The sequence below is a fragment of the Triplophysa dalaica genome, chromosome 24 (assembly GCF_015846415.1).
Source record: "Triplophysa dalaica isolate WHDGS20190420 chromosome 24, ASM1584641v1, whole genome shotgun sequence".
Lineage (NCBI taxonomy): Eukaryota > Metazoa > Chordata > Actinopteri > Cypriniformes > Nemacheilidae > Triplophysa > Triplophysa dalaica.
The window spans coordinates 3,789,590-3,815,646 of NC_079565.1; the positions used below are offsets into that span (position 1 = coordinate 3,789,590).

The following is a 26,057-nucleotide window of genomic DNA, read 5'->3' on the forward strand; positions in this document are numbered from 1 at the left end:
AATCAAAGCTATTCTCTGCTAAAAGAGAACAAAAGTGTATTCTTCCCCATATACAGTATTGCATGTAAAAATATTTTGGAGAGTAAGATAAGTTGCCTATATTAACAAAAGGAGTAATCACCACACATATTGTGCAACAAATGAATAAATAAGAATTAGAATGGAATATGAAACGAAAAAAAAATTATGTTAAATAAATAAATAAATAAATAAGAAAAGAAAAAGAAAGGAATACTAACGAAGAACATTTATGTTAAATAAATAAGAAAGGAATACGAAACGAAAAACGTTTATGGTAAATAAATGGCAAAGCACCGGCTTTTGAAGATAAGAACTAAATAAAATTAAAACTTAACTGGCTCTTGATGAAAGTGCTCACTTCTTACATATTCTACTGCATGTTCTTTGACAGAAAACTATCCGCCATGATCTTGTCAGTCAGGACTTCACTCTCCTTACATGACAAATAAAATCGGACTCCTGCTGTTGATCTTTCCTGCGACACTTGTTCTGCTTAACAAGCCTAGTAACCAGTGCACATAATAAGAAGAGAGTGAAAGTGTGACCAGAGATAGATGGTTTTTAGAAATCAGTATTGCACGTAAGGGGTTGTAAACATATAGCAGAGGTAGATGTGATCCAGTGACTGGGGGGTCTGGGTAGGGGTTTCAGAGGGGGCTTGGGTGGCTGGAGTTAAGGGCTCTTACAGCCTAGGGAAAGAAACTGTTTATCAGTCTGGCTGAGTGGGCCCTGATACTTCTGTACCGTCGATCTGATGGAAGGAGTAGGAAGAGGCTGTAGGAGGAGTGGGTGGGATCCGATGCTGGTGGCCTTGCTAGAGCGTCGTGAAATGAAAATGTCAAGGATCGATGGGAGAGGGACATTGTGTTTACTGTCCGCTCAAGGGTCTTGCAGTCCGCCACGCTGCAGTTCCCGTACCAGACGGCGATGGAGATACTCAGAATGGTGCCCCTGTAGAATGTGGTGAGGATTGGTGGAGGAAGACTGCTCTTTTCAGCGGGCACAGAAAGTGAAGTCGCTGTTGGGCCTTCTTTGAGAGTGATATGGTGTTGGTGGTCCAGATTTACACTCCCAGGATTTGGTGCTACTGACTCTCTCCACAGTTGAGCTGCCGATGGTAAGTTGGTGGTGGCTAACAAATTCTTTAACAAATTCATAACACACAGAAGCTTAACAATTTTTAAAGCTAACAACCTTAAACCATCTTAACCCATCAGTACACCACAATAGTAGCAAGTGAGGCGAGAGTTTTTAGCGGTCCCTATTGGCTGGTTAAAAAAAAGCGCTTTTGATGTCCTTATGAATATTCATTACCTCCCTCAACTATGGTGTGACTCACTCACCCATAACAGCTCTATCTGTGCTCTGAATTATGGGAAAAACGATACCACAGAGAAGAATGGGAGACATTCATCTCCTTTTATTGGGGAACGCTAGGACAGAGAGACCAAGTAATACAATGAAGATGGGCCAAAGACAGTGACAAATTGCTTGATGAAAATGTTTCTAATAAATAGTCCTTGAAATGGTGCAGCCAAGTAACAACATGAACAAATAAGACCAAGCGGATCATAAATAAAAACGGTGGACAGATGATTGATATTAAGTCCTATAAATAAAACCTTTGCTGTTTTTTGCTCTGTATTTAGGGAATGTTCTTTGAAGAATTTCATGAATTTTTTGTGTCATCAAAATGCATTCATTCTTTTTCAAGTCTTAAATCTGAACTCTGTACGCCGTCAGAAATGAAACTCTTCTTCTTGATCAGAACATCATTCGATGGTGATGTAGTCCCAACGCTATGTGTTGCTGTATAATTATAGGAAATATATTTCATATGATGAATCTGGTGTAAAATTCACTTAAAAGTGCATTAAACAAAAAACATAACCCTCGGTTAACATCTTTGTTAACCATAGTTTAACATTTTCACTTTTAATTCGAATGACAGCTGGCACCACTTTTGACCCTGGATTAGGGAAAAATATCGAATTGCGGTTTTTTTTGACAGACATTGCGATTTGATGAGCAATAAAGCTTCAGCTCAATATTGTCAATAGTGTGGAGCACAGTATGGGTATAGTTACCCAGAAAACAAAATAAAACATTACTGAAATTGTAATTGTTCCATTAAAACCATTACAAAACAAAAGGTATACAAAGAAAGACTTCAAAGAAGTTACTGCACATAACAATACACACTCACACAAACATACATAGCTTAAAAGCAATCTCTCTCTGTCTTTCCTACAGATTGACTCCCTCATTGTCTGTGTCAGACTGAGCATGCCACATTTGATATTTCACATTCCACCATCTCTGCTGATCGTATCAATCTCCCATCGACCGCCTGCAGAACTTCAGACAGTTCTGTCTCCAGCTGCTAGATAGATACTCTCCTTTTCTCAAAGTCGACACGGCTGCAGACTTAGGAAACAACTTTTTTATCAAGTCCTTTGTAACTAAAGTTTCTCTTGTGTGCTTCTGGCAACACAAAAAAGATCTCTAAAGATAAGAGGAAAAGCTGCTTGAGGCAGATGGATAATTAGTTAAAATAAAATGACTATTTCTCCTTGATAAGACATTATAAAAAGTGGTGACTTGCCTTTCCACATACTTCTTATTGTCAACCTAATGCATTCAGGTTGATTACGCTAGTTAATAAAACAAGATGTTTACACATTGTTCCGAGCCTTCATGGTACATTTATATGTCATCTCCCTTCAATAAATAATCAGCTCTTGTAATCAGCTGGAAACCGAACGAAAAACAGGCAACTATAAAAGCAATATAAGCTCTGGTACACTGAATCAAATCACATTCTCTCACCAACCATCTAACAGATAGCACAATCCAGTATTCTGCTCTATTACCACTCTGCCAGGATAGATCAAATGTTCAGAGACGATGCAGCAGACTAAGGGCTACTCGCAATGGAATCGTTCTTGTGTTAAAAAACAACTCGATGGGCCACTGTAGAAAACAACAGAATGTGTATTTTTAGCCACACTGACTGCCATATAATATTACTTACAATATAATCACCACTGGTTATGTATCAAAAGTTACATTTAATATGACTGGGTCGTAACAGCCAAAGATGCCATATGTAATCATACCAACAATTTAAAACTACTTAAAGGAGGTCTTTGTAAACTGTCCCTCAGCTATTAAAATAGATGCATGTTTGAATTTGGTCTTAGCTCTCTGTGGTACATGCGCCTTAAACTATCTGTGACAATATAATACAGTAGTGTTGCACGATACACCGGTACTAGAAAAGTAGAGCGATACCCTTCTGTTTAAACGATACCATTTTCTAATTTATTAAATACGTCCATTTGCGGCAGCTATATGTTGCGCGCATGTGCTCTCAACGCTCTGTTCAGTCAGTGGATGTGTACAACTTTCTTTCCTCGTATTTGTGCTGCAGATTTCGGGGTGATGACGAAATTTAAGTCGTCTATTCACGGCTTGTCAGTTTAAAATTAGTTAGCTAACATGAACTAATAATTGGTAATCACTTTAAAGTGTTAACAATTGTATTTGTTAACATTTGTCAATGAACTAATATGAATAAACAACTAGATTTGTATTAAGTTACATAAAGAAATTCATAAATCCTGTAAAAAGAGATTTGTTGTTCATATCAGAATCTATTATGTAATGTTTTTAATGAGTTGTAATGATTGAAGTGAATGAATTTAACCATGCTTTAATGTCTTAGCTAGTATTAATGTAGATTAATTTAAGTTTAAACCGTTTATTTTCATGTTTAACTTTAACAGACCACAAACAATAAGACCGGTACACATTTAGGATTGTATCATACATTGATACCTGTCACTCATAAGTTGGTCTCTCTGGTGACATGTCATTTTTAAATAAGGGGAAGACATGCTCAAAAAGCAAGGCAGGAATACAGTGTAAATTGTTAGAGTAAAAAATAATATAACAGATTATGTTATGTTTCATAATTTTTTATTTAATTACTTCTTGTATGTTCTTTTTGCATGGTATCGATTACGTTTTCGTATAAAAATACTTATCTTAGGCATTGTATCGAAGTCAAACTTTTGGTATCTTGACAACACTATAACACAGACAGCTTAGCTCCATCAGTGTAGACATGTTCCCTGCAGAGCTGTCCTATCAATCTGCATTCCTTATACAAAACTAAGAGATTTAAAAAGGAGAGTGAATAGTGTCCAACTATGTCTACCTCTCCAGTCATCTTAAATAATGATTTCTGAAAAGTTGGATGAGTGACAAACCTTCGAAGAAAACGAGAGAGAATTTTGGTAGCAGACAGCCAGAGAGACATAAAGAAAGTGATTTTGTTTTCAGAGATAGAAAGAAACAGGCTGCCAGGTAGTGAGAGCTCATGAAGCTGCAGGAGCTCTTAATTTGAGATCTGTACATGCGAATTACAACTCTCTGGGGACTTCTGGTTAGTTTAGATGAAAGGAATTGGGGTGGATGTGAGGGCAGGAACAACTGTATTTTAACTTACTTCTTAAAAGAGACAAGTAATGATAAGTATACATCCAGGACATTAATAGCAACATAAATGGCCTTTAAATAAATACGCCATTTCCATAATGAAACGTATTGATGAATAAAACATTATAGCAAGAGATCGGTGATACAAGTTGGAATAAACTTTGGAAATAGATGAATCACAAAACAATTACAAATATGTTTAAGTTACACGGGGAAATGTCATTTTATCTTAAATATTTATCAATTGCTAATTAAATGCAACCCAATAGGGCTTCGAAACTAAACAAACAAGTACATATAAACATTGAGAGCAATGCACCAAAATAGTAGTAGATGGCAATCTGTCCTAAAGACTTCTTGTGAGTGCGAAACAGCATTTTTGCTTGTCTTTTTAATGAGCGATGAATCAAAATTATTGTTTGCGCTAATCGACCACTTGTTTTTGTGATTTGAACTCTTATAATTTTCCCCTTGGGACACAAAATGCTTTCTCAATAGGTTATAATTACTTCGATAATATGGGCTTCACAGGAGATGGATCAACCACTACCTAATTTATTTAAAAACATGTTTGAGTCATTTGTAAATCGTACAGCATTTGAGACTTTCTCAAAGTTTCAACATAAACGTTTCGTTCTTTAGTACAGAATCATTGTTCCCCTTTGGGTCTTTTGTGCACTGGTGCTTTCAGCTGTTAGACAAACACCATGAATAAGCAAGGGTGGAAAAATACACAAGGGGTGCATAACGGTTTCGCTACCAGCAGAACCCCAGATAGTGAAGACTTGCTCTGTGTACCCTATTGTCAGGAACTGTCTGATTCAAAACAAACAAAAAACAATGACAGCGAGGCGCTGTGGCAAATGCAATCAGCCCACAATACACCAGCCACCATCTCTCCCCACCAGCAGCTCTAAAAGCAGAGAGGCCTTTGAGAGCCGTGCTCGGCGATGGGAGCAATCACAAGTGTTTTTGTGTGCAAACGGGAGGAGGTGGGGACCAATGCGTCACTGAAGTGTGCTGATCAGCTGCCTGCTAAGCCGTTATTGTCACACCCGCACGCAGAGCATTAACAGAGAGAAATGCAAAAACACCACCAACTGCAGTTAGGACAAAAAAAGCTGTTGAAATCCTATTGAAAGCCGCACAAATGCTAGAATCCTGTTCCAAATCTTAATTCCCACCCCTCTGCTCCTAGTAAACAATCCACTCAGCTAGGGCTGGCGAGAAAGATAGTATACAGCCAAAATGAGTCAACAAACAGAGATGCTAGATACATAAAACATTTATTTTTATGATTTATATTTACGTTATATGTTGAAAAAAATAAATTCATCATGATATAAGAGACGGTCGTACTGCTCACCAACAGTATTAAGCATCACAATCATTAGTCCAATGAGCATGCTAAAAAGTACTTAAAATAAGATCAAATACTTTTTGGCAGGAGCTCCAGGGCCAATAAAAGCGAATCACTCTGCATAAAAACACCTGCTAAACAACTACTTTTAAGACAGTGAGGTCACCTGTTTTTTTAATCTATGGCCACATACCATGCTTATGCTAAAACTAGCGCATATAGCTACGAATTATTTAATCTCTTATCCGCTGAATGAGTTGAACAGCTGTTCACAACTCTCAGGTTGAGGATTCATTTCAGCAAAATCCTCCCTAAACTCATCCACTTCAATTCCAGAGATGAGCGCCTCGTTCCTCATTTTATAGATTCCCCACCTGAACTTCCATGTCCTGAGGTGTGCTCATTACAACACTTAAAAGAACGGTGGCAGGTGTGTGAACAGTAGGAGGCCCTTAAAATGCATAATAGTCAGGAAGTTGGGGAAGTCAGTCTGCTACAGACTGTGATATACCTTGAATCGGCGTATCTGCACCTCTTAAATTGGTGTCGGAAATGACAGGGAACAGGTCAAGACTTACTTAAATTAACTCTGCAATTACCTGCTCGGCAGGAGGGTCTGACTTGAGTTATCACTTGGGTTTGGTAAAATGTGAAAATCAGGCTTTAGGGACAATGACACACACGCTGTTCACCTGTTCAGTGACATTCACAGCCTCCAGCATGAGGGTTTGTGTGGCTTCGTCTCCCCCCCTGGGTCTGCTCCACCATCCTCCGTCTCCTCAGAGGAACATCCCGTCGCTCTGAGGGATGACAGCTCAAGCAACATGACATTTAAGTCTCGCACTCCCTGCTTTTATCTTCACCTATCCATCCATTCTTGCCTGTGATCGAGCTGAAACCCTCCCCACAGGATTTGGGTTGTGCAATCAAGTAATTATGGGCTTGGATAAATGTCTCACACGTCCCATCGTTCCCCTGTGGAGAGAGACAGGCGCTTTCAGAAATAAATAAGGCACTTTCTGTCACTTGGAATGGGGCAGAGCGCAGCGAGTCATTCGTTGACCTGATGTCACTTTTGTCTTCCTTAATCACTATTCCAGGCTATTGAGCATCCAGGGTGACATAAGACTACGGAAACGGACCTAAAAATAAAAGTTTTTCTATTCTGGAATATGTATGCTCACTGCATCAAAGTGACAAGTGTTAAATACTTTCTACTCAATTTCAAAGACTATAAAGTTAATGCATGTAAAATGTTAGAGGTAGAAAAAACACATAAAGCAAGTGTATATATTGCACATTTTTTCTCTTATGGTGTTCCAATCTGGTCCAAATTTAGCCAAAACCATGCTTGTTTTGCTACTTTCTTGTGGTGGTCAACATCATATGGTGGTCCACATTAAATTTTATATAAATTTTTCAGAATCAACACGTATCCAATATACCCTTTTCTCCTTCCTGCATGCTCGATGCTTCACCTTCTCGTATCACTCTCTATCTCTCTCCTAATAATACATTTTTGAGTGATACCATTTCAGCATTGTAGGATTTCTTGTGGATTTCTGTGAGGACGCTCCGAGACTAGACACGGCCGAAGCGACGGCACTCTGGATTAACGTGCCACACCTTCTCACCCAGAGACCGGCATCTCAAAGCTCTTTGCTCAAGTCACACTTTCTGACTTCAAATAACATCAAATGGAGAGAGGGGAAGACGAGAGAAAGCACCATATGGCATCAAAAATTCAACTCGGAACACAGGGATCCTTCAAGGACTTTCACAATCTGCCTGAGAGTCTGAAATGAATAATGAAAAATCAATCCGATGTGCAGGGTGTGAAAGTGTCCCTTGTTTGACTGACAGGTCAGTGTCATGCATAAATCAACGGAGATGCACGAAGAGCTTGTTCATTATGCCACACTAATGAACGCCAAGAATTCTGGGCATACACACAGTGCACACACACACATCAGTCTATTGTGATCCCTGATTCTTAACAGTGGCGCCTGCAGCCGTATGGCTGTATGCACTGTGCGTGCCATAAGAGGGCACTAGTTATAATTTTATTGATATGTTTGAATATTTAAATTGTATTTAAAACTGATTATTAATCTGTGTAAACTCATGACATATTCAGAAAGCAAGAGAATGAGAATGATACTAAATAAATAAAATAAATTGTGTGTATGTTGTTAAATCAAATATAGCAGGCTTATTTTCTTATTTACAGCTGCAAAATGCTAGAACAGTGTTAGCAGTGTGTCAATTATCACTTAATGTGGGAGTATCTATACCTGTTCCATACACACATGATAATTTAGTGGATTCACTCCCGTATTTAAATACGATTGTCACTTCTCAAACTGCAGTGTGTTCATGGCAAAACAGGATGAAAGACACCAGGCTTACTGGACTTGCACTAGTGAACATTTAACCTGAGATTAAAATGAACACCGAGGAGGTGCTGAAACAGGGAGGAGTGTAAGCCTCAAACAGATATACAGTATATATATATATATATATATATATATATATATATATATATAAGATAAACCTTATTCACCAATAACACAATTTCCTGTTTTCAAAGTATTTCATTAAAATTGAACAGAGTTAATGTGTTTTTGGAAAAATCTGCAGAATTTTGTGGAAAAGTTTTAAATGTGTTTACATTTGTAGAGAAATGTAAATATGGGAAATGTGTTAAAATATATTTTTTAATACCACCTGTCTATTAGCTGCAGGTGACAGTGGTTTGGTTCCACTGGAGACGGTAGAGAAGCTTTAAGTGCTAAGTAAAGAGACTGTTTAAACTCTAAACACACCAGGCCAAAAAAGTACTGCATTTGAACCAACAGAAAATGTGCATGTCATTTTGTATGAATTTTGTTGTTTATAGTGTTAAAGCAAAAACGAAAGGGCTCGTCTTAATACATTCTTATGATGATTTTATTGTGCATTGAGGACACTTTTCATCTTGTTCACAACACAATGTAAAGATAACTTCACATATCTTAACAAGAGAATTTGCCTCTCATTCATTTTTGTGAACGGATTGGAAATGATTCAGTGCTGTCTCAAATAATCAAAAGATAAATGGCGTATTATGAACTCCTCCGCGGTCAGTTTAATTTTAAACGTCTCAAATATCCAATCGCTCGTCCTCAGGCTAAAAAATCAGTCAGCGAATTTTATTAATGCGCTCACGTTGTGTCTGTAAACTTGTCAATGATGAGGTGAGCTGTGACCAATGCGATGACACCGGGAAACATCAGCTCGTGCTGTCTCAAAAACTATTTAGTCGCAGTCTTGAGCCCTGGAGTGGTTCCATCAAAGTAATTTAACATGTTTGTTTCATTTCAACACAGAACAAACAAAAGAATTAAACCAAATCAGCTAATATTGGTTCTTTCCAGCTTGTTATCTCGTCTGTAATAATGGATGTCTGATATGTGTGTATCAGGTTCACTGGTTTGTATCAGTGGAAAATGAGTTCATTTGTTCAGCTCTGTCAGATCACATTAGTCAGGAAGCTCTTAAATCGGAAAAAAGAAAGAACGAAGCAAACAGAAAGTTGGACGACCAGTAAATGGACTTGGTTTTGATCCGGGAATGCCAGGTGACAACCCTCCACCAACACCAACCGCATAACCAACCTGCTCAGCTTAAGCAGAGGACCAGATTTTTTACCTCTGGCTCTAATTTTTTTGTAAATATGTTTGTAGAATCTGATTTACAGTAGGGCAAATGTGAGGAGGGGAGAGGAGAGGAAAGCTTTATTTTGGCAGCTATTTCTTATCCTGTCCTCCCACACATGTGCTATTCACAGACTCCTCATAGCAAGCTCAGAGGGCACTGCACTCACAGGGATTAATTCACATACAATAATGCTTCAGCTGTCAGATACATTCCTGCTTTTCGTCTATCAGCTCAGCGTTTAATTCCGTAACAACAGAAGCGGGAACATCTGGCGAGACGAACAATACAATGCGGGCGGCGGGGAAAGAATACAACATAAGCTGAAATTAATTTCGCCAATCACATCCGACGCATCTCCGTCTTAATGAATTGAATGGTGACAGGCGCAAGACATTGCGACTCGACAAGCAGCTACAAGGACTCGTTCAAGAGACTTTGTGTACGTGTGGGGGTGTGTTTGTGCAAATGTGTCTTTCTCCGGCGTAAATCGGTACGGCTTGACAGCAGAAAGGTAAATGATGCTTTGCAGTCTCATTCAGCATTATCTCCACATACACAAATGTGGCGACACAGAACAGGGGATAAATCTTTGATAAAGAACTGATCCCACTCACCCTCCCGTGACTGATGAAACCGTGTTTGCGTGCGATTCTTTCTGCCTCCTCAGCTCCCCCTTCGATGTGGATGGCCCACGTGTTCGTGTAGATGCCTCGGTCAGCAGTTGCGTGGACCTCAGCATTCCTGAGGACCAGAAACGCCCCCAGCAGCAGCAGCAGGGTCCGGCGGCCCTCCATGAACAGGAGTGCTTAGGCTCAGAGCCTAATGGTTTTCTGGATTGCTTGGCTTTCAACGTTGTGAATTCAGAACTTTGATGACCTAGAGGTGATAAGACAGATTGTCAGCAAAGAAATACTAGCACACTGAAAGACCTATATTTTTCTATAAAGCTCAGGTTAGCTGAACATAACCGTTCTGTCAGAAAACATTTGCAGAGGGACCACAGCGAGCGATACATTTCCATGAAGGTGACTTGAGTGCTATTGATAGCTTTACACTAGGGGAAAACTGGGATCCAAACAACACTTAGTGGGACAAGGAGACAAGGAGGCTGTGCAACTCACATCATGTACCTACTTGTTATATGTTTGTATCTAGAGCAAGTATATAATCCACATCCTCAGCACCCAGCAAAAACATCCTAACCATTTTTGGGACAACAATCAATTCACAGAAACATTGTTTTATATAAAGTTTCACACTGCAATGATGACCCTGTAGCTTTCGAGTATTGCATCATTTCTCAGAGAAGCACTACAACACAAACTAAGGGAGTCCCGTGAGAGTTGAGCAGCTCCTTAGAGACAGCTCAGTTTTTGCTGATTGTGTCATTTCAAAGTTTGGCTCAGCGCTCGATGTATAACGTCAGACACCCTCTACAACAGAACAGACCATAAACAATAATAGTCAAATGCATATTTCTGCTTTGTAAAACATACAGCACACCAGCAAATCACCTTCAAATTCATGATATCCTGCTGAAGTTCATGCTTGTGAAATATGAAATTAAGAAAGCCAAACTGCATAATGCCCAGTAAGGTTTCAAAAGACAGGATGTCATTAGCAAAACTAGTCCATAGCCTGTGACGACTACGATCCGATTTTAGCATTTAAATAGCACCGCGTGGTAGGAAGTAGCGAGGATCTTGGTAAAAGGCCTGGTGAAGAAACAAACAAATTGTCACGTCTAAATTCTGCATTACAGAGCTCATTAAGGGCTGGCACAGTGCAGTGAGCTGGAGAGAGAAGCGAAGACAACCATGTGTGTCTTACTGATGGAACCCGTGAGAGTCACACCTCCACAAGCAACGGAGAGAGAGAGGAGGAGGACAGAGAGTAATATACGTACACTTTACCACGACTGTTAACCACACTGTAACTGTCATCTTTTAACTGAAATTCTGAACAACTGTTTTAACAATTAGTGTTTATTTTAATTATGCTAGATCAATCTTGAAGACCGAATAAAATTACATCTAAACACAGGAAGTGATAGAAGTTCCTATGCCTACAAGCATTGTCAGATAACTGCTTTTCAAGTTAACTCCATTTTCGACTGTCTTGACAAGACTAATTTATTAATGCAGTCTCTTCTGAAAGCTTCTTCTAATGGATAAATGTCAGAGGTAATGAAGGGTTTACCTTTAAAATGTTGCAGTCGTAAATGCGCCTGAAGACTGTCAATGTCTATTCTGACAAACAAGTGACAGCTTAGTGTATTTCTCTCCCTATTAGCTCTGATAAAGTCTTGGGATTAATCTGGCATTTTATAAGAAGGAAACAAAGCAGAAGAACAGTTTATACGGCAGAAGATACCAGAGGATCTATGACGATATCTTAAGCTCACAAGCAAATGGAACCTGGCCAAAGGGGTTTTTCTAATAATTGTTGCATTACAAAACACAACATTAAATTAACTAAATGAAATGAAAAAACCTTGATAGAACTGAAAAACACATCCGAGAGCATTACTAATACTTTGCAAATGGGCTTCGGGGACAGGTCAAATGGAAGTCATTCAAATGGAGCGTTGTCAAGAGAGGATTCAGAGCCGATCTTTTTTTGAGAACTCGGCGAAGGTCAAACTATCAATCCTCGTTCCGTCCTTCAAACGATCTGTTTTTTCCAAATGTAATGACTCACGAGCCATCATTAAAAGTCAAAATGTAAAAGATTATCTAGCTCTCACCGAGGACCTAACAGATTGTTTGCCCGCAAAAGGCGCCATCCTGGGTGACGCTATGCTGGCACGGGGAGCCAAATTTTTATGGCATGTTCTCTAGGGAAGAGAGAACAGTAATTACTATGCCTTAATAACTCCTCATCAAACACAACTACAACTACTAAAGCTTTAATGACCCATGATGGCTTGGTAAGGGCAGGAACTGAAAAGCTTAATCACTCATTAGAAAAGGGAAAGACAGCATGCATATATGCTCTCCTTATCTCTTCTTTCCGTTATCCTATTTCTTGACAGGACGAGATATAGAATATGACCACACTGCCAGTTTGCAGGAGCCTTAAGGCAAAAACCAATTTCATAGTCACGCTGCCAACAAAACCAATGTTTCAAGACAGTTAAGAGGACACTTATAATGTAAAAAGGGCAAACGGAGGACATGAGCCAAACATTAATCACATGGCAATAAACATACGGGAGCTACAGTTTTCACAGTCGGAAGGTAAAAAACATACATTTCTGAGGATGATCACGTACAGTCATGAATCTTGAACTACATGAGACACATGAGATCAGACAAGTCTCTTAAGTCCACTGGGCTGGAAAAGAGGGGTATATGATCACGGCTCTTTCTCTTTGTTGTTCTTTCATTTGCTGTACTGGACCAGTAGCCTACTACTGGGGGCATTAAATATTTCATCAGGTTTCTTTGGGTTTACACGGTAGAGACTCTCACGTGCACAGTAAACCGGTCAAAGTAACGGAAATCGGTCAAAACCTGTAAAACCAGAAGGCGCACACCAAAAATAGTTTTCATGTAATAAAAATAACGTAATAATAACCAAACTGAGAAGAAAAACACTCCAATTGTTTTCTTTTACACATATTTGCATGAAAATATACGAACACGACACGAATTTCTCCAATTCCGTTATATAAATGCATATATTTCTGCTTAATCTATTGAAATCACTCATTTAAAAAACACACATTTGTCAATAACCTGATAATTCTGTCGACAGTTTTACGTTAGGTTAGCCCTGCTATCTCAGTCATTAAAAACAATATTATACAAAAAATAATATAACACAAAACACGTTTTTAGATTATAGGAGAGCAAATATAACTGTAAACTAAATTATTACCTAGGATATACAAAAAACAACACAATCAAATACATTAAATGCAATACGAGTATTGTAAATATAAAACAGTTTGGTGCAAACAGTATTAAATATCATTCAGAGTTAGCATTAAAATATCACCGGTTAGTATGACAGCTCCAAATTCAGACAAAAGAAAATCTTGCCTCATATTAAACATTTGCTCTTTATTATTTGTTTTTCGCGCTAAAACAACCATTAAACAAACACAGGAGCTGTCATTTACCTCAGACAAGAGACCGTTGACCCATCCTCGAGTAACGGCATACCACACCGGACTGTCATTCCGCTTCACACAGACAGAATTCCGGTAATCGGGATAACATTTCAGCTCTCGGCTCCGGTCTGAACTCCACTCATCACGGAAAAGTAAAGTGCAGCCGTTACGAAGGCAAAGAAACCGTTAACGGAGCGCTCGCGCCGCTGCTTGTGTGACGCGAGACCCCCTGAACTCACTCAGCATCACGCGCAGAGAGAGCGCGCAGATCGATGAAACTTTCAGCAGCACGCGTCTTCCTGTAGTCCTCCGTTTTATTTATGTATTATTATTTTGTTTGTGTCTCTGAAAGATTGTAAATCAAAGCTGCGAATATTGTAAGCCATTAAATAGGCGCTTGATATGTGACGTTTCATCTGTAGCGTTTGTTTATTGTTCGTCGGAATAACGGGCTCCGTAGTACACTCGTGCACAATCCGGGGTAATCACAAATGGCCTACAATTCCCAGGAAGTACGTCATGTTATAAACCTGTTTGCGGTCTGTGATTCACGTGCTCCATCTGCAGGATTTAAGGCATCAACGTTAAATTGTCCTCTTGTCATATTGATTTCAAACGATCCAGTAAAACATAAAGATGTACATAAAGATGCATTCGGTGCAAGATGCAACTAGTTACCGTCTCCATACTAGAAATATGTTAAATGTGAGATTTTTCTAATTATTGTAGTAAAAGAATGTCCATTATAAAACATCAAAGGTCAGATCAGCATCATATTCAGGACCAAGGACAGCAGCATCATTAAAGCAAATATTCAGATAACAGGGTGGATCTTGTTCAGTAGATATAAATAGCCCCATTAAAATCTCTATCGTTTTTTATTTGTAGACAGATGTCAAATAAAATCAATAGTTTTGTCAATATTTGCACTATGCAGGTAGAATTGCTCAGGCAGAATTTCCCTGACGGTCTCCTCTTCGCTGACCCAGCTCTTCACCTTTTTTTGATTTATGCGCCATCTTAGAAAAAGACTTTGAAGAGCAAATAACCAGAAATATACTAATTACATTGAACTTTCAATTTCATTTAGAAAAGGAAGAAAACATTTAATTTGAAATACAAGATAAATCAATATTATTGTAAGTATGGCGTATTTGTAAAACATAATGGCCCGGTTTCACATACAGGGTTTATTTTAAAACCGGACTAAACCGTAGTTAAATTACGATATTTAAGCTATTTTTTATAGAAATGCTCTAGTAAAAACATTACTGGTGTGCATCTTGAGACATAATAATGGCGCTGACATAAGACAAAAGATGTTTTAAGGTGAGTGATTTGCAGTTAAAACTGCTCAAACATTCATTTTAGTCTGGGATTAGCCTTAAAACTTGTCTTTTAAACCCGTCAAATCAGGAATATTCTGGTTTGCTGCTTTCTAGCCATTGACGTCATTTTTACGTCAAGTACCTTAATGTCATTTTGTAGTCTAATGAATTTAATGCTGCATTTAAGTAATGGAAAAATATACACATGATGGGAGATGTATAAGCTTTCCCCTAGGTAGTAATTTAGAAGATGCTTTTATCTGAAGGAAATGACAGTATACTTATTATGAAACAATCCACCTGGAGCAATCTCAAGGGCACCGAACCAGCCTTAAAATGTATCTGCTGGGCCACACAACCCCTCTCATGCAACTAAAATACCCTTAAATAGGAAATGCTTAAAATAAAAACACGAACAAAGGGAATTATATTTTGTTCAAAGAAAATGAAGCATGTTTTTGGCCTACTAAGATTTCCTGCGTAATGACCCACACAGATCCCATTTTACTTATTTGATGATGCAAACTCATAAGGTAAACATTCATATCAGGTGGTCCTACCCATCTGTTAATGATTTTTATAAAGCATCCATTGTATTTGAAGTATTTAACCTTTATGTATTTTAAGTTACTTTAATAGTAAATAAAATTATGAAAAGGTGAATTTAACTAAAGTTTAGATATTGCTTTAATTGCTAAAATAAACAACCCCAAAAATATTATTTTAATTGTAAGTTAAACACACTGTTATTACATTTAAAACATGTAATAAAATGACATTTACTTTTTTTAAATATAAGAACAAGCCTGGTTTCATGTGGCGAAATGTCCCGTGTTCATGTTCTCTGGCGTAAAAAAGATGCAGGGCTGTCACCTATTTCAATGAAAATACTTATTTAAGATTTATGCACTTTTTAATTTGTCTAAATGATGTTGAAATGCTCCCTGTTAACGGATCGTTCAAATACATTAGATGGTAAATAACCCAATAAAAGTGAAATATCAGATTGACGTACATAATAACTGTACATTATTAGTTAAAACACTAGATGGCGCACCAACATTACAGTTGAGTTGCTCTCTGATCGTTCGCCTGCTTCGCGTTCGTCTCTCAGCGCATGCGCAGCGCCGTTCTTTGTTGTCACGGTCCAAATTTATCCCGGAATAAGGACAGCACGCATGTGCCGTGAACCCGGATGTATCAAGACTTGAATTAAGAACAAAAGCGACGGGTTGAAAATATATAAGGATTCTTGCTGAATATTAAGGATTTAAAGCGTTCTTGTCGGGGTAAAGTACTTGTGTTCGGGTTAGATGATTGATCATCATAAATAACGTGTTAAACAACAACTATTTCCATGCATTTGACTTCTGTTACGCAAACGTTCTGTCGTATCCATGCACGAACATTGGTAGCAACCATCTAACATCAAAACTACAAGTTTAACACACATCGTCTCCGCGATGCACTTAATTCATGTCTACGGCAAAAAGTATGAACGCGGCAGCAACTGGTCCGAACCAGAAGTGCTTGAACTTTTGCAAATCTGGTCAGACGTGACTGTCCAAACCGAGCTGGTGACATGTCTCCGGAACCAGCATGTTTTCAACCGGATCGCGAACACGCTTCGTCAAAAAGGGATTAATCGCACCGGCGACCAATGCAGAGAGAAGATCAAGAAGTTAAAGTTGGAATACAAGCAAAAGACGCTGAGATCCACGCGTTATTATGAACTTATGGAGAGAGCGCAAAGTAACCGGTCCGCCGCATCCTCTGGCACTTTTCCAGTATGGGGCGGTCCCATCACGAGCCAGGTGGTCGGGGTTCAAGATGCTGCTGTCGGGTCAGAGGTCGCGGGCAACCCGCCCAGAGCGGGTGAGATACTGGAGATCAAGACGGAGGTCTTGAGCTCCGATGATGAAGCGGCGGGTCCGCCCGAGATGCTGTACGAGTTTGGACCCGTGGACGATGACGATGAGGGTAATGTTGACAACAAACATGCGGGTCCGAACGCACAGGAACAGACGGAATTGGACGGGGAGCAGGGAAGCACGCATATGGTGTGTTCCCCATCAGGTAAGTTATAGTGGACAGTTTGAATGACGCTCGCAGAAATGTACCAGAAAGCACCTGTTGAATAAAGTAACACAGATTCTAATGGTTTCCATTACAGATAATATGATCCATCCTCTGTTTATCCATTACAAAATTCCTTTATGTGGTCCCTGCTGAAAAAAACAATACCATTAAAGAAGATATAATGGTTTTAAAGGGATTTGTATTGGTTTTATTGGAAACCGTAATTGTGTTTGCTGGTATGTGATGGATTGGCGGCGGGATCCCTGTAGAAAAAAACAATAGAAACCCAACCGAAACCATTGAGGAAATTCTAATGGTTACCATTAAAATACCGTTACAAACCATTAGTTTTTTCCATTAAGACCATTGTGTTTTGGGCAGTTTTTCAACGGATTTAACATCCCACCAGTAGAATTCTTCACATACCAGTAGAACCATTACAGTTTCCATTAAACACATCACTTTAAAACCATTTCTACCATTATAACTGCTTTAATGGTTTCTATTGTTTTTTTCAGTAGGGAATGTTGTGTTACATTTTTTACAATATTGTGGTCGCATTAGTGAATTACATTATTGAGTTGCACAGTCTTACTGTTTCTCGCTGATATTATCCATAATTATTTGGCGTGTGTGGTCAGTGTAGCGGTGTGAAGGCTTTATTCATGCCAGCTGGAATGATGATCATTGGTTTTCCTCTGCTGCTGGCATTATTCTGTCATCTAAAGCATTACGTTCTGCACCGCAGATGTTCCACGTGGCAAACCTGGCATGTTGCAATGCCTACTGTCACTTTACGTTTCATTCTGAAGCATGTTTTAAGCTTTTAATATTCAAACAGTTCAAGATCTAACGTTTGATTGAATCTTTTTTTTGTGGTATCACCTCAGATTTTAGTGACCAAAATATGACTGGCTCCTCCGGTGCGGGTGTCTCCCCGGCAACTGCTCCCATGGCAATCAGAGATGGAGATAGCCATGGCGACCAAGAAGGCAACAGAGCTTCCGAATCGTTCCTTCAGAGGAAACGTCGCAGGGTGGGACGAGGCAGCGATGGCATGTTGACGAATGCTCTGGCCGGGTATCTGAGCTGGCAGCAGACAGCAGAAGAGCGTTTCCTCGCTCTGGAGGAGGCACGGTTGCGCCAGGAGGCGCGGGCTGATGAGAGGAGGGAACAGCAGGAGGAGAGGAGAGCAAAGCAAGAGAGAGAACACGAGTTTCGTTTGATGTCCATGTTGACTAGAGTTTTGGGCTCAACGGAGACGAAGGAGGATGACCAAAAGCCCACTACTAGTGTGGCGCCGGTCACCAACCCTTTAATTTCACCCAGTTCCTTACAAACGTTGTTTCCTCAGGCGTCATGCGACAGTGCCAAAGCAACAACCACACCCAGCATCCTTTTGGGTGATCAGACACCCCACTGCAGTCCATACCTCTCCTGTCGTGGGAACAACATGCGAATGCAACAGGGAATCTTGCAGGAAGGCTACGTCAAGTATCACGTCAACAGACACGACGAGAACACAAACCCAAATGTTAGTCTTGCTAGAAAAGTATTGCAATAAGATTTTATAGGGTTTTTTATGTATAGACGTGAAAAAGAATTGAGAGACCATTCCAAATTTTGCATGTAATCAGGATTTCTAGATGTATGTGCCTATTTCAGTCCAGTGAATTTCGAGGAAATCTAAACCAGTTTTCATTTTCTTCAAATAAATTCAAATAGAAACAATACTTTTAGTTCGAATTTTGGAATTCTGGAAACATTGTTAGTAGTTCACAGAACGAAACAAAAATTATCCTTTTACTATATACCTAAAACATATACCTAAAAATAGTACATTAAGAAAATCGGAAAATAATTATTGTAATTGAAATTTTCTGCGGCTGTATATTGAGATTCCTCTAAATGTTAATTTCTAGTTCATTTTTAACCATACTTAAAAAAAAAATAGGGAAAATACTAAAATGAACTGTAAATATGAGGATTCACCCCAACAAGACATTGCTGAAATGAATTTTAACTATCCATCTATTATTTGCACACTTTTTTTTTCGATAATTCATTCTGTTTGCCCAGGGTGTCTGCATTTTCCAAAAAAAAACTTATGCTCCTACATTAAAACCTCTGATAAACACAGAGTCTTGTTTTAAGTGGTGTACTTTGCTAGATTCTAAAGACACAAAGGTCCTCTGGGACTGTCAGGAAATGTAGTTGCAAATCTGTGTGGCTTTTCTCATTTTAAGCACTTAAGAAGTGCTCTTTTCTGTTTAACCTGCATCTGCTGTGCTGTAATTTCCTGTGGTTTTGTGTCTTTTTTTCAGGGCATCATCAACATGGGAACCAGTGAAAACAAGCTTAATTTTGACCTCCTCCAGAAACGGGTGAGCTATTTTGTTTAGTATGCATAAGTGAAGTGCCTTTGCCTGGAAAAAAACCCATCAAACAATTATTTTACTGTTCAATAATAGGTAGAGAGCACTTGGTTGATAATGCATAAAAAAAGATCCTGCACCATTTGGACTGTTAACATGAATGATACCTTGTATTGTTTGGTTTGTTGAAGAGATTATCGTTGCGCTTGTAGTTTTCTAGACAGTTATGTAAAATGTCATACTTATTGGAATAGATGTTACATCTGACCTATTGGTTTTCACAACAGCTGACGCAGCCCGATATGCTTCACATTGAGCCGGCTTTCTTGCAATATTCCGACTGGAAAGGCCACAGCTTGTAAGTCAACATTTAACATAACTTAGCATGTTTGGTTTTCAGCTGAATGTTGCTGAGAATGCTGAACTGAGCTTTCATTTCACTGTTTTATTCCCCCCTCCAAAGCCTAAGAGAGGAAGTTGCAAAGTTCCTATCTGATTATAGCTGTTCTCCAAATCCTCTGAAAGCTGAGAACGTGAGTTTTTTGTTATCATCATATGTGTGTATTTTTTGTTAATGATTTATTCTTCACTCTGGTGTACACGCTCTCATGCGTCTATTCTCTCGCAGGTTGTTGTTTTAAATGGTTGCGGCTCTGCCTTCTCGGCTTTGGCAGCTGTGCTTTGCGACCCAGAAGGTATGAGACCATCTGGCCACTACTTAATACAACTGCGACCGTGTGTCAAAAACAGAAGCACACTCACACTGTGAAGCTGTTTAACCTTCAACCTTTATATTCACATTTATGCTTAATCGGCAGATATTTGGCAGTTTTAAGATGATCGACCCATAAAGATTGAGCAATTCTTCATACTGTGTGTTTTTCAGATTCCATTCTCATTGCCTCTCCGTTCTATGGCGTTATAAGGGAAGATGTGGGATTGTACAGTAGTGTCAAACTCCGACATGTGCCGCTTGACAGTCAGGTGCTGAACAAAAGCTCTTATTATGCTTGTGTTGGAAATTGAAGGGTTTTCTGTGAACAATAAGCAGAAATAGTAATTTTAGCATTACACTTATAAAAGTTTATTAGACTGTGGTGTTATTATACTTTTAAAATAAGTCTTTTAAGTTTAAATCAGTCTACTTTTTATTAACTTCTCAGAAAAAGGTTTTTAAGGGGGCCAATTTAGTCCCAAATAGTATGGAAATAGTACACTTACAAGTGTGCTATTTCTAGGACTTACTACATATTTCATACTTGAAAATAAACATAGGTGCATTTACTAAAATTAACTTGGAAGTATACTTATTTTTGTAAGAGTACCTCTCAAAACATTATTTTTGTGGTTATTTTGTTAGTTTATTTTTTTTTTTTGTGTATGTTTTTGGTACAGTCCACAGGAAATGATGTCAGACCGTTCCAGCTAACTGTCGAGAAGCTTGAGATTTCTCTCAAGGAGGCGAAGCAAGAGGTTATTTTTAATAAAGTTTAAGCAAATACACATCACATTTTTATTCTGAATCATGTTTATCTTGGGTTTTTAAATGTATTCTTTTAGTTTATGTCCAAAAAAGCAACCTTGTTTGAAACGTACGTTGTACAAAAACACAAATATTTGTTTATGAATTTTATATATTTACTTTCTTACAGGGATTAAATGTCAAAGCTCTTATTTTACTAAACCCCCACAATCCACTTGGAGAACTGTATTCATCTGATGAAATGACCAGCTTTCTAAACTTTGCCAAAACGTGAGTTCACAACCACTAAATATGAACCTCCAAAAATGGTGTCCCGTCCCTTTAAAAGATCTGTGATAGCAGTCTGTTTTTCAAATGTTTTCATACGCATAATTAAGTTGCTCATTACAGACAAGAGAAATTGTGTTTGTTTTCAAGGTTGTCTCCCCTCGGCAGCACTCATGTCCTCATTCTTTCATTATTTCTCTCTCATGTGCTCCAGGCATCAGCTTCATGTGATTGTGGATGAGATTTACATGCTCTCAGTGTTCAGCGAGACGGTCGCGTTTCGCAGCGTTCTCAGTTTCAACGGGTAAGAGACACCAACGCAAACATCCTCTCTCTCTTTTCCTTCTCTCATTTACTAAATTAACTAACATGCCCAAAGCTGAAATTGGAAAGAACGACAGTTCATTACTCGTCATGGAAAATTAACAGTCCGTCTGTCTCATGTGTTTAATGAAACAAAATCAATCTCATTCATCTTTATCTGTAATGTTCTGGAATAGGCACTTCCCATGTATGTGACAATTTAATTATAATACATTGCCTGTAAAATTAATTATAAACTTCACGCATGTTTCAACAGGTTGCCAGATCCGCAAAGAACCCACGTTCTGTGGGGTGTTAGTAAGGTAAGACCGGTTAAGTTAGACTAAGGATACCATGTCAGTCTAAAGGATTTGGATGGATTTGTACATTATTATTCTGTGTGCATGTGTAGGATTTCGCTATGGCAGGGGTGCGAGTAGGTGTGGTCTACACGGAGAACAGAGATGTTGTTCAGGCTTTGGATCAGCTGGGATGCTTCCATGGAGTCCCTGGACCCACACAGTACCAGATGGCCCAACTGCTCAGAGACAGAGGTGTGTGAACCTTCTCCGTGACTTTCTCAAATACACCCAATGTTCTGATTTGTTGTTCTATTTATGTCTGAGTACAAATTCTCATATTACAATTTGTCTAAAAAGTGAGACATTAGCATTTCTCAAATCGTAGTATGTCAAAAAAAGTATGTCAAAAAAGTATGTCAAAGGATGATACTATTTGTGGTTGTTTTTTGGTCGTTTACAGATTCTGTGTTAAGAACACTTTATGGCAGTCATGAATGAGCCTTAGGCCATGTTCACACTTTACTTCTTATTTGAAGCTGCTAGCATCTGTTTTACATGATAATCCTATGGAGTAAACCGTGTTTTCAAAAAAAGTACTGAGCGCTTTTTGAAACGGCAGCACCAGCGTCTTTTTCTGTAGCACAGAGCGACTTTTGAGATGGAAAAAAGTTATCCTTTTCTATAAAAAAAAAAACGGCCCACGTCAAGCACCCACAGTTAACCAATGACAGAGACCTGTCATGTCCATAAAAACAAGCAAGGAACGTGATTGGTGGGGAAGGCTCAAGCTCGAAAAAATGTAATAGCGGCCGAAACGACCGCTGGAGCATAGTTTTGTACAAATGTACGTTTAATTTTCACTTTCAATAACTTCTGATTGCATTTCTAGCGAGAAATTAATATTGTAGTATTTATAAATATGTGATTGGTTATTGCAAAGACGCTCTCTGTTCGTAATTCAAATAGACTTCTGTTATGAAGCCTGTCTTTTTACGCTGCCTACTTGCACAAATGTTATCTTTAGCATTGCCGGCAGCAATTAGTAACATCAACGCTGGAACTTTTAGTGAACTGGAAAAGCGCCATTTTTCTTGTCAAAAAACAAGTCAAGTGTGAACACGGCCTTAATGCCTTGATTCAAAATAAGATAAAATAAATGACGTAAAGATGTATTGTGACACAATATGTCATGATTGAACAAGTCTTATTGGTTGAGCTGCCAACACATGATCTGCATCTACAAATGTAGTGTTTTGTTTGGTGTTATCTTTAAGTCCCTTAAGGTAAAATTCAGGTTTTTCAGTGACAGACCTATTCAATCTTTATTAATTGTCATGCGAGCCTTGCAGATTAATTTTTTAATTGTGGCAATTTCTATAATAATGTATATAATGTACAATATCGTAAATAAGAAATGTTATTTAATTTAACATTTTTACTTTAATCTCGTAACATTTCGGTTTTAATCTCGTAACATTTCGGCTTTAATCTCGTAACATTTCGGCTTTAATCTCGTAAACATTTCGACTTTAATCTCCCATTTTGGAAATAAAAAAGAGTTTATTTGCAAAAACAGATCCATTGGAAAAAAAAATTGTTTCTATTGTGCATTCCATTTAATATCAATCAAGCAGTTAGGTTGTTTTGATTTATTAATAATAACTCAGAAAATATATTCAACTAACACAATCAAAACATGATAACATAATAAAAACATGAGTTTTGAATTTGAAGAATCTGTTTTTGCCAAAAAATATTTTTTATAATAATAATTTCAGATTCATTTTGTTAATAATATAATGATGCTATTAATTGCAAACCCTGTATTGTAACGAATCATAAACTGAGTGTATTATACACCCCCACAAACAGTCATATTAAAATGCACAGGAATTTGTGAAAGAACCCTTTTTTCTTGGTGTTTCCAGACTGGCTGAATAAAGAGTTTCTCCCCGAGAACAGACGTAGACTGAGAGAGGCTCACAGTTACCTGACAGAAGAGCTAAAGCAGTTGAGAATTCCTTTCCTGAACAGAAATGCAGGATTCTTCATCTGGGCTGATCTCAGCAAGGTTAAACCCAAGAAACTACATTATGCTTCCTCACTTTTTAATTCAGTTATAAAGTTAATATTTGTGTGGTTGTGTGTGTAGTATCTGAGGGAGAGGACGTTTGAAGAGGAGCTGTCTCTATGGAGGTGTTTCATCAAGCACAAGGTTCTCCTCAGCTGTGGTCAGGCTTTCAACTGTGTATCACCAGGATGGTTCCGGATCGTCTTCAGCGATCAACGGCACAAACTCAAGCTAGGTCTGTTTTTCTTACGATTCATTTTATTCATTGTGCATTTGGACATTGGTGTTTAACATCTTGGTTCTTAAGGTATCCAGAGGATCAGAAATGCACTGGAAGAACTTCAGGGTTCCACCTTAATTGAGGAGAAAGGATGCAAACAAGATGACACAAGTGGGTCAGTGAGGAGGGAAGACACTAAAAACATAAATTACGACACGTCAGTCGAATCCTCACGCACACAAAGCCAACAGCCATTGGAAATAAGCTGCATAAAGACAGAGCCAGTCTCATTGGCTGATGAGGAGTTTGTATTTCATAACGGCCAATCCGCTGACGTCTCAGAGAGTCTGGGCTCGCTGATCGGTACTCTGCGCCAGCAGATCCACGGGTCTGATTGGCTGGAGAAAAACAAGCCTGAACTAGCAGCTGGAGAGGACCCAGGACGATTGGATGTTTTTATAGATCTGTTAAACAGAGCTAGGAAGTAGTGTGGTATGATAGTGTCACTATGTGTTATCCTTAAGTACAGGTATGGTCCGTATTTCCAAAAAAGACACTTGGGACCCCCACAATTGTAAATGGAATGTGAATTCATATGTGTTGAATCACAACAGTTGTATATCAAAGTTTTGTTTTTTATGAACGTTGTTTTTAATATTATAAATAATTATATCTAAGCTGTCACATTGATTCAAGAGAGCTCCTTTTTTGCCTCATGATTCAATTCTTTAAATCCTTTTAAAGCTGTCGTATCAAACAATCAAATTTTGCTTGTTAGAAAAAATATGAGTATTGTGAAGAGTTCGTTTTGGTTTTGATGGTTGAAAAAATGATTTGCCAATTTCTGAAATGTATTCATATCGCTGAACTTTGTGCTGTTCCTCACGTATAGAACTTGGCTGTATGCTTATCGTGCCGAAGAATGGCGTTGTTACAAAGAAGTTTTTTTATTTTTGTGTATTTTGGTCTGATCTAAACATTTTCAGAGACGCATTAAACGACAGATCTGTCACAAAGTAAAAGTTTTATTAAAACAAACTCAAATGTCTGAGCGATGTTACATAAGTCTTAAAGGCACAGAGGCATTTTTTTATGCTAAAGATCAAAAACATGCTACTATTTTTGCAACAAAAAATAAATCTTGATCTATGTTTTCAGTCATGGGATAAAAAGTGAACGCGGTTTAGATAAAAAAATGTGTTTTTTGACACTTTACAAGAAAAACTTGCCTTGTATTCTGACACCCGGATGGATGTTATCTTTACTTTTCAGTTTAGGGTCATGACACATTTGATAATTTTGTGGTTGTCGAGTGTTTAAGGGCTCCTTACTGAATAAATAAGTTAACTTGCATTAAAATGTTTTATGTTAAATTATATTTTCCCAGCCGTGTCATATTTGTTTTCTGTGATCCTCATAATTTTTTGTCTCTTTGCATTGGTCTGGGAACAGCTTCTGTTGTCCAAAAATCATGAGAGGATAACGGAACCGGTGTCAGATCTGTGACAAACCACGTGCCACAGGAAGTAACCATTTGCTGGGTTTCCTGTGAGCCCACCTTGGTTGGGGAGCAGGGCTGTTTTATTTCCTTTGTCGATGATCCGTAACCATGACGACACCGCAGCGACCTTGTGTCATGTGACGCCACGGTAACTGTGGTTCAGCCTCCAGTTCTGCCTATTGCGATGATACAAAAACAAAAAAAACTCAGTTCGGAGAAAAATTTATTCACTCTTGTGTTGTTCAAAACCTGTATATGACTCTTTCTCAAGAGGAACACAAAAGAAGATATTTTGTCTGTCACATTGTCTTTGTTTTTTTTTATGTTCAAACAATGGGAGTCATTGAGGGTCAATGTTGTTCGGGGACCGACGTTCTTCAAAATATCTTCTTTTGTGTTCTTAGGAAGAAGAAAGTCATACAGGTTCT

The 26,057-nt window shown here is 38.5% G+C and overlaps 2 protein-coding genes across 3 annotated transcripts in view; one reads left to right on the forward strand and one right to left on the reverse strand.

The window, feature by feature from the left end:
• furinb (furin (paired basic amino acid cleaving enzyme) b) overlaps nucleotides 1-14,174 on the reverse strand; it is a 58,302-nt gene extending 44,128 nt beyond the window's left edge. The window contains exons 1-2 of one of the 2 annotated variants that reach the window (XM_056740452.1): nucleotides 10,198-10,317; nucleotides 6,577-6,859 (exon numbers count right to left, since the gene is read on the reverse strand). In XM_056740452.1, the coding sequence (XP_056596430.1) occupies nucleotides 6,577-6,606 (30 nt within the window). In that variant the 5' untranslated portion in view covers nucleotides 6,607-6,859; nucleotides 10,198-10,317. Of the gene's footprint in view, nucleotides 1-6,576; nucleotides 6,860-10,197; nucleotides 10,460-13,709 lie in introns of those variants that run through there. The other variant, XM_056740451.1, reaches the window with a different exon arrangement.
• A 1,954-nt stretch (nucleotides 14,175-16,128) lies between these two features.
• accs (1-aminocyclopropane-1-carboxylate synthase homolog (Arabidopsis)(non-functional)) lies at nucleotides 16,129-25,483 on the forward strand. The gene is made up of 15 exons (XM_056740523.1): nucleotides 16,129-17,104; nucleotides 17,998-18,641; nucleotides 19,432-19,491; nucleotides 19,770-19,840; nucleotides 19,946-20,015; nucleotides 20,111-20,177; nucleotides 20,369-20,466; nucleotides 20,878-20,955; nucleotides 21,135-21,235; nucleotides 21,447-21,536; nucleotides 21,813-21,858; nucleotides 21,948-22,089; nucleotides 23,766-23,908; nucleotides 23,990-24,143; nucleotides 24,216-25,483. Exons 1-15 carry the CDS (start codon nucleotides 16,492-16,494, stop codon nucleotides 24,614-24,616), a joined length of 2,778 nt encoding a protein of 925 aa, XP_056596501.1. The 5' UTR covers nucleotides 16,129-16,491; the 3' UTR covers nucleotides 24,617-25,483.
• The last annotated feature ends 574 nt before the right edge of the window (nucleotides 25,484-26,057 follow it).

Bases quoted from the DNA above. Each gene is read 5' to 3' on its own strand.
- accs (XM_056740523.1), top strand. From the start codon at position 16,492: ATGCACTTAATTCATGTCTACGGCAAAAAGTATGAACGCGGCAGCAAC. The intron at 20,016-20,110 runs GTGAGTTTTTTG...ATTCTCTCGCAG, and splicing joins ATCCTCTGAAAGCTGAGAAC to GTTGTTGTTTTAAATGGTTG. The intron at 20,956-21,134 runs GTTATTTTTAAT...ACTTTCTTACAG, and splicing joins TCAAGGAGGCGAAGCAAGAG to GGATTAAATGTCAAAGCTCT.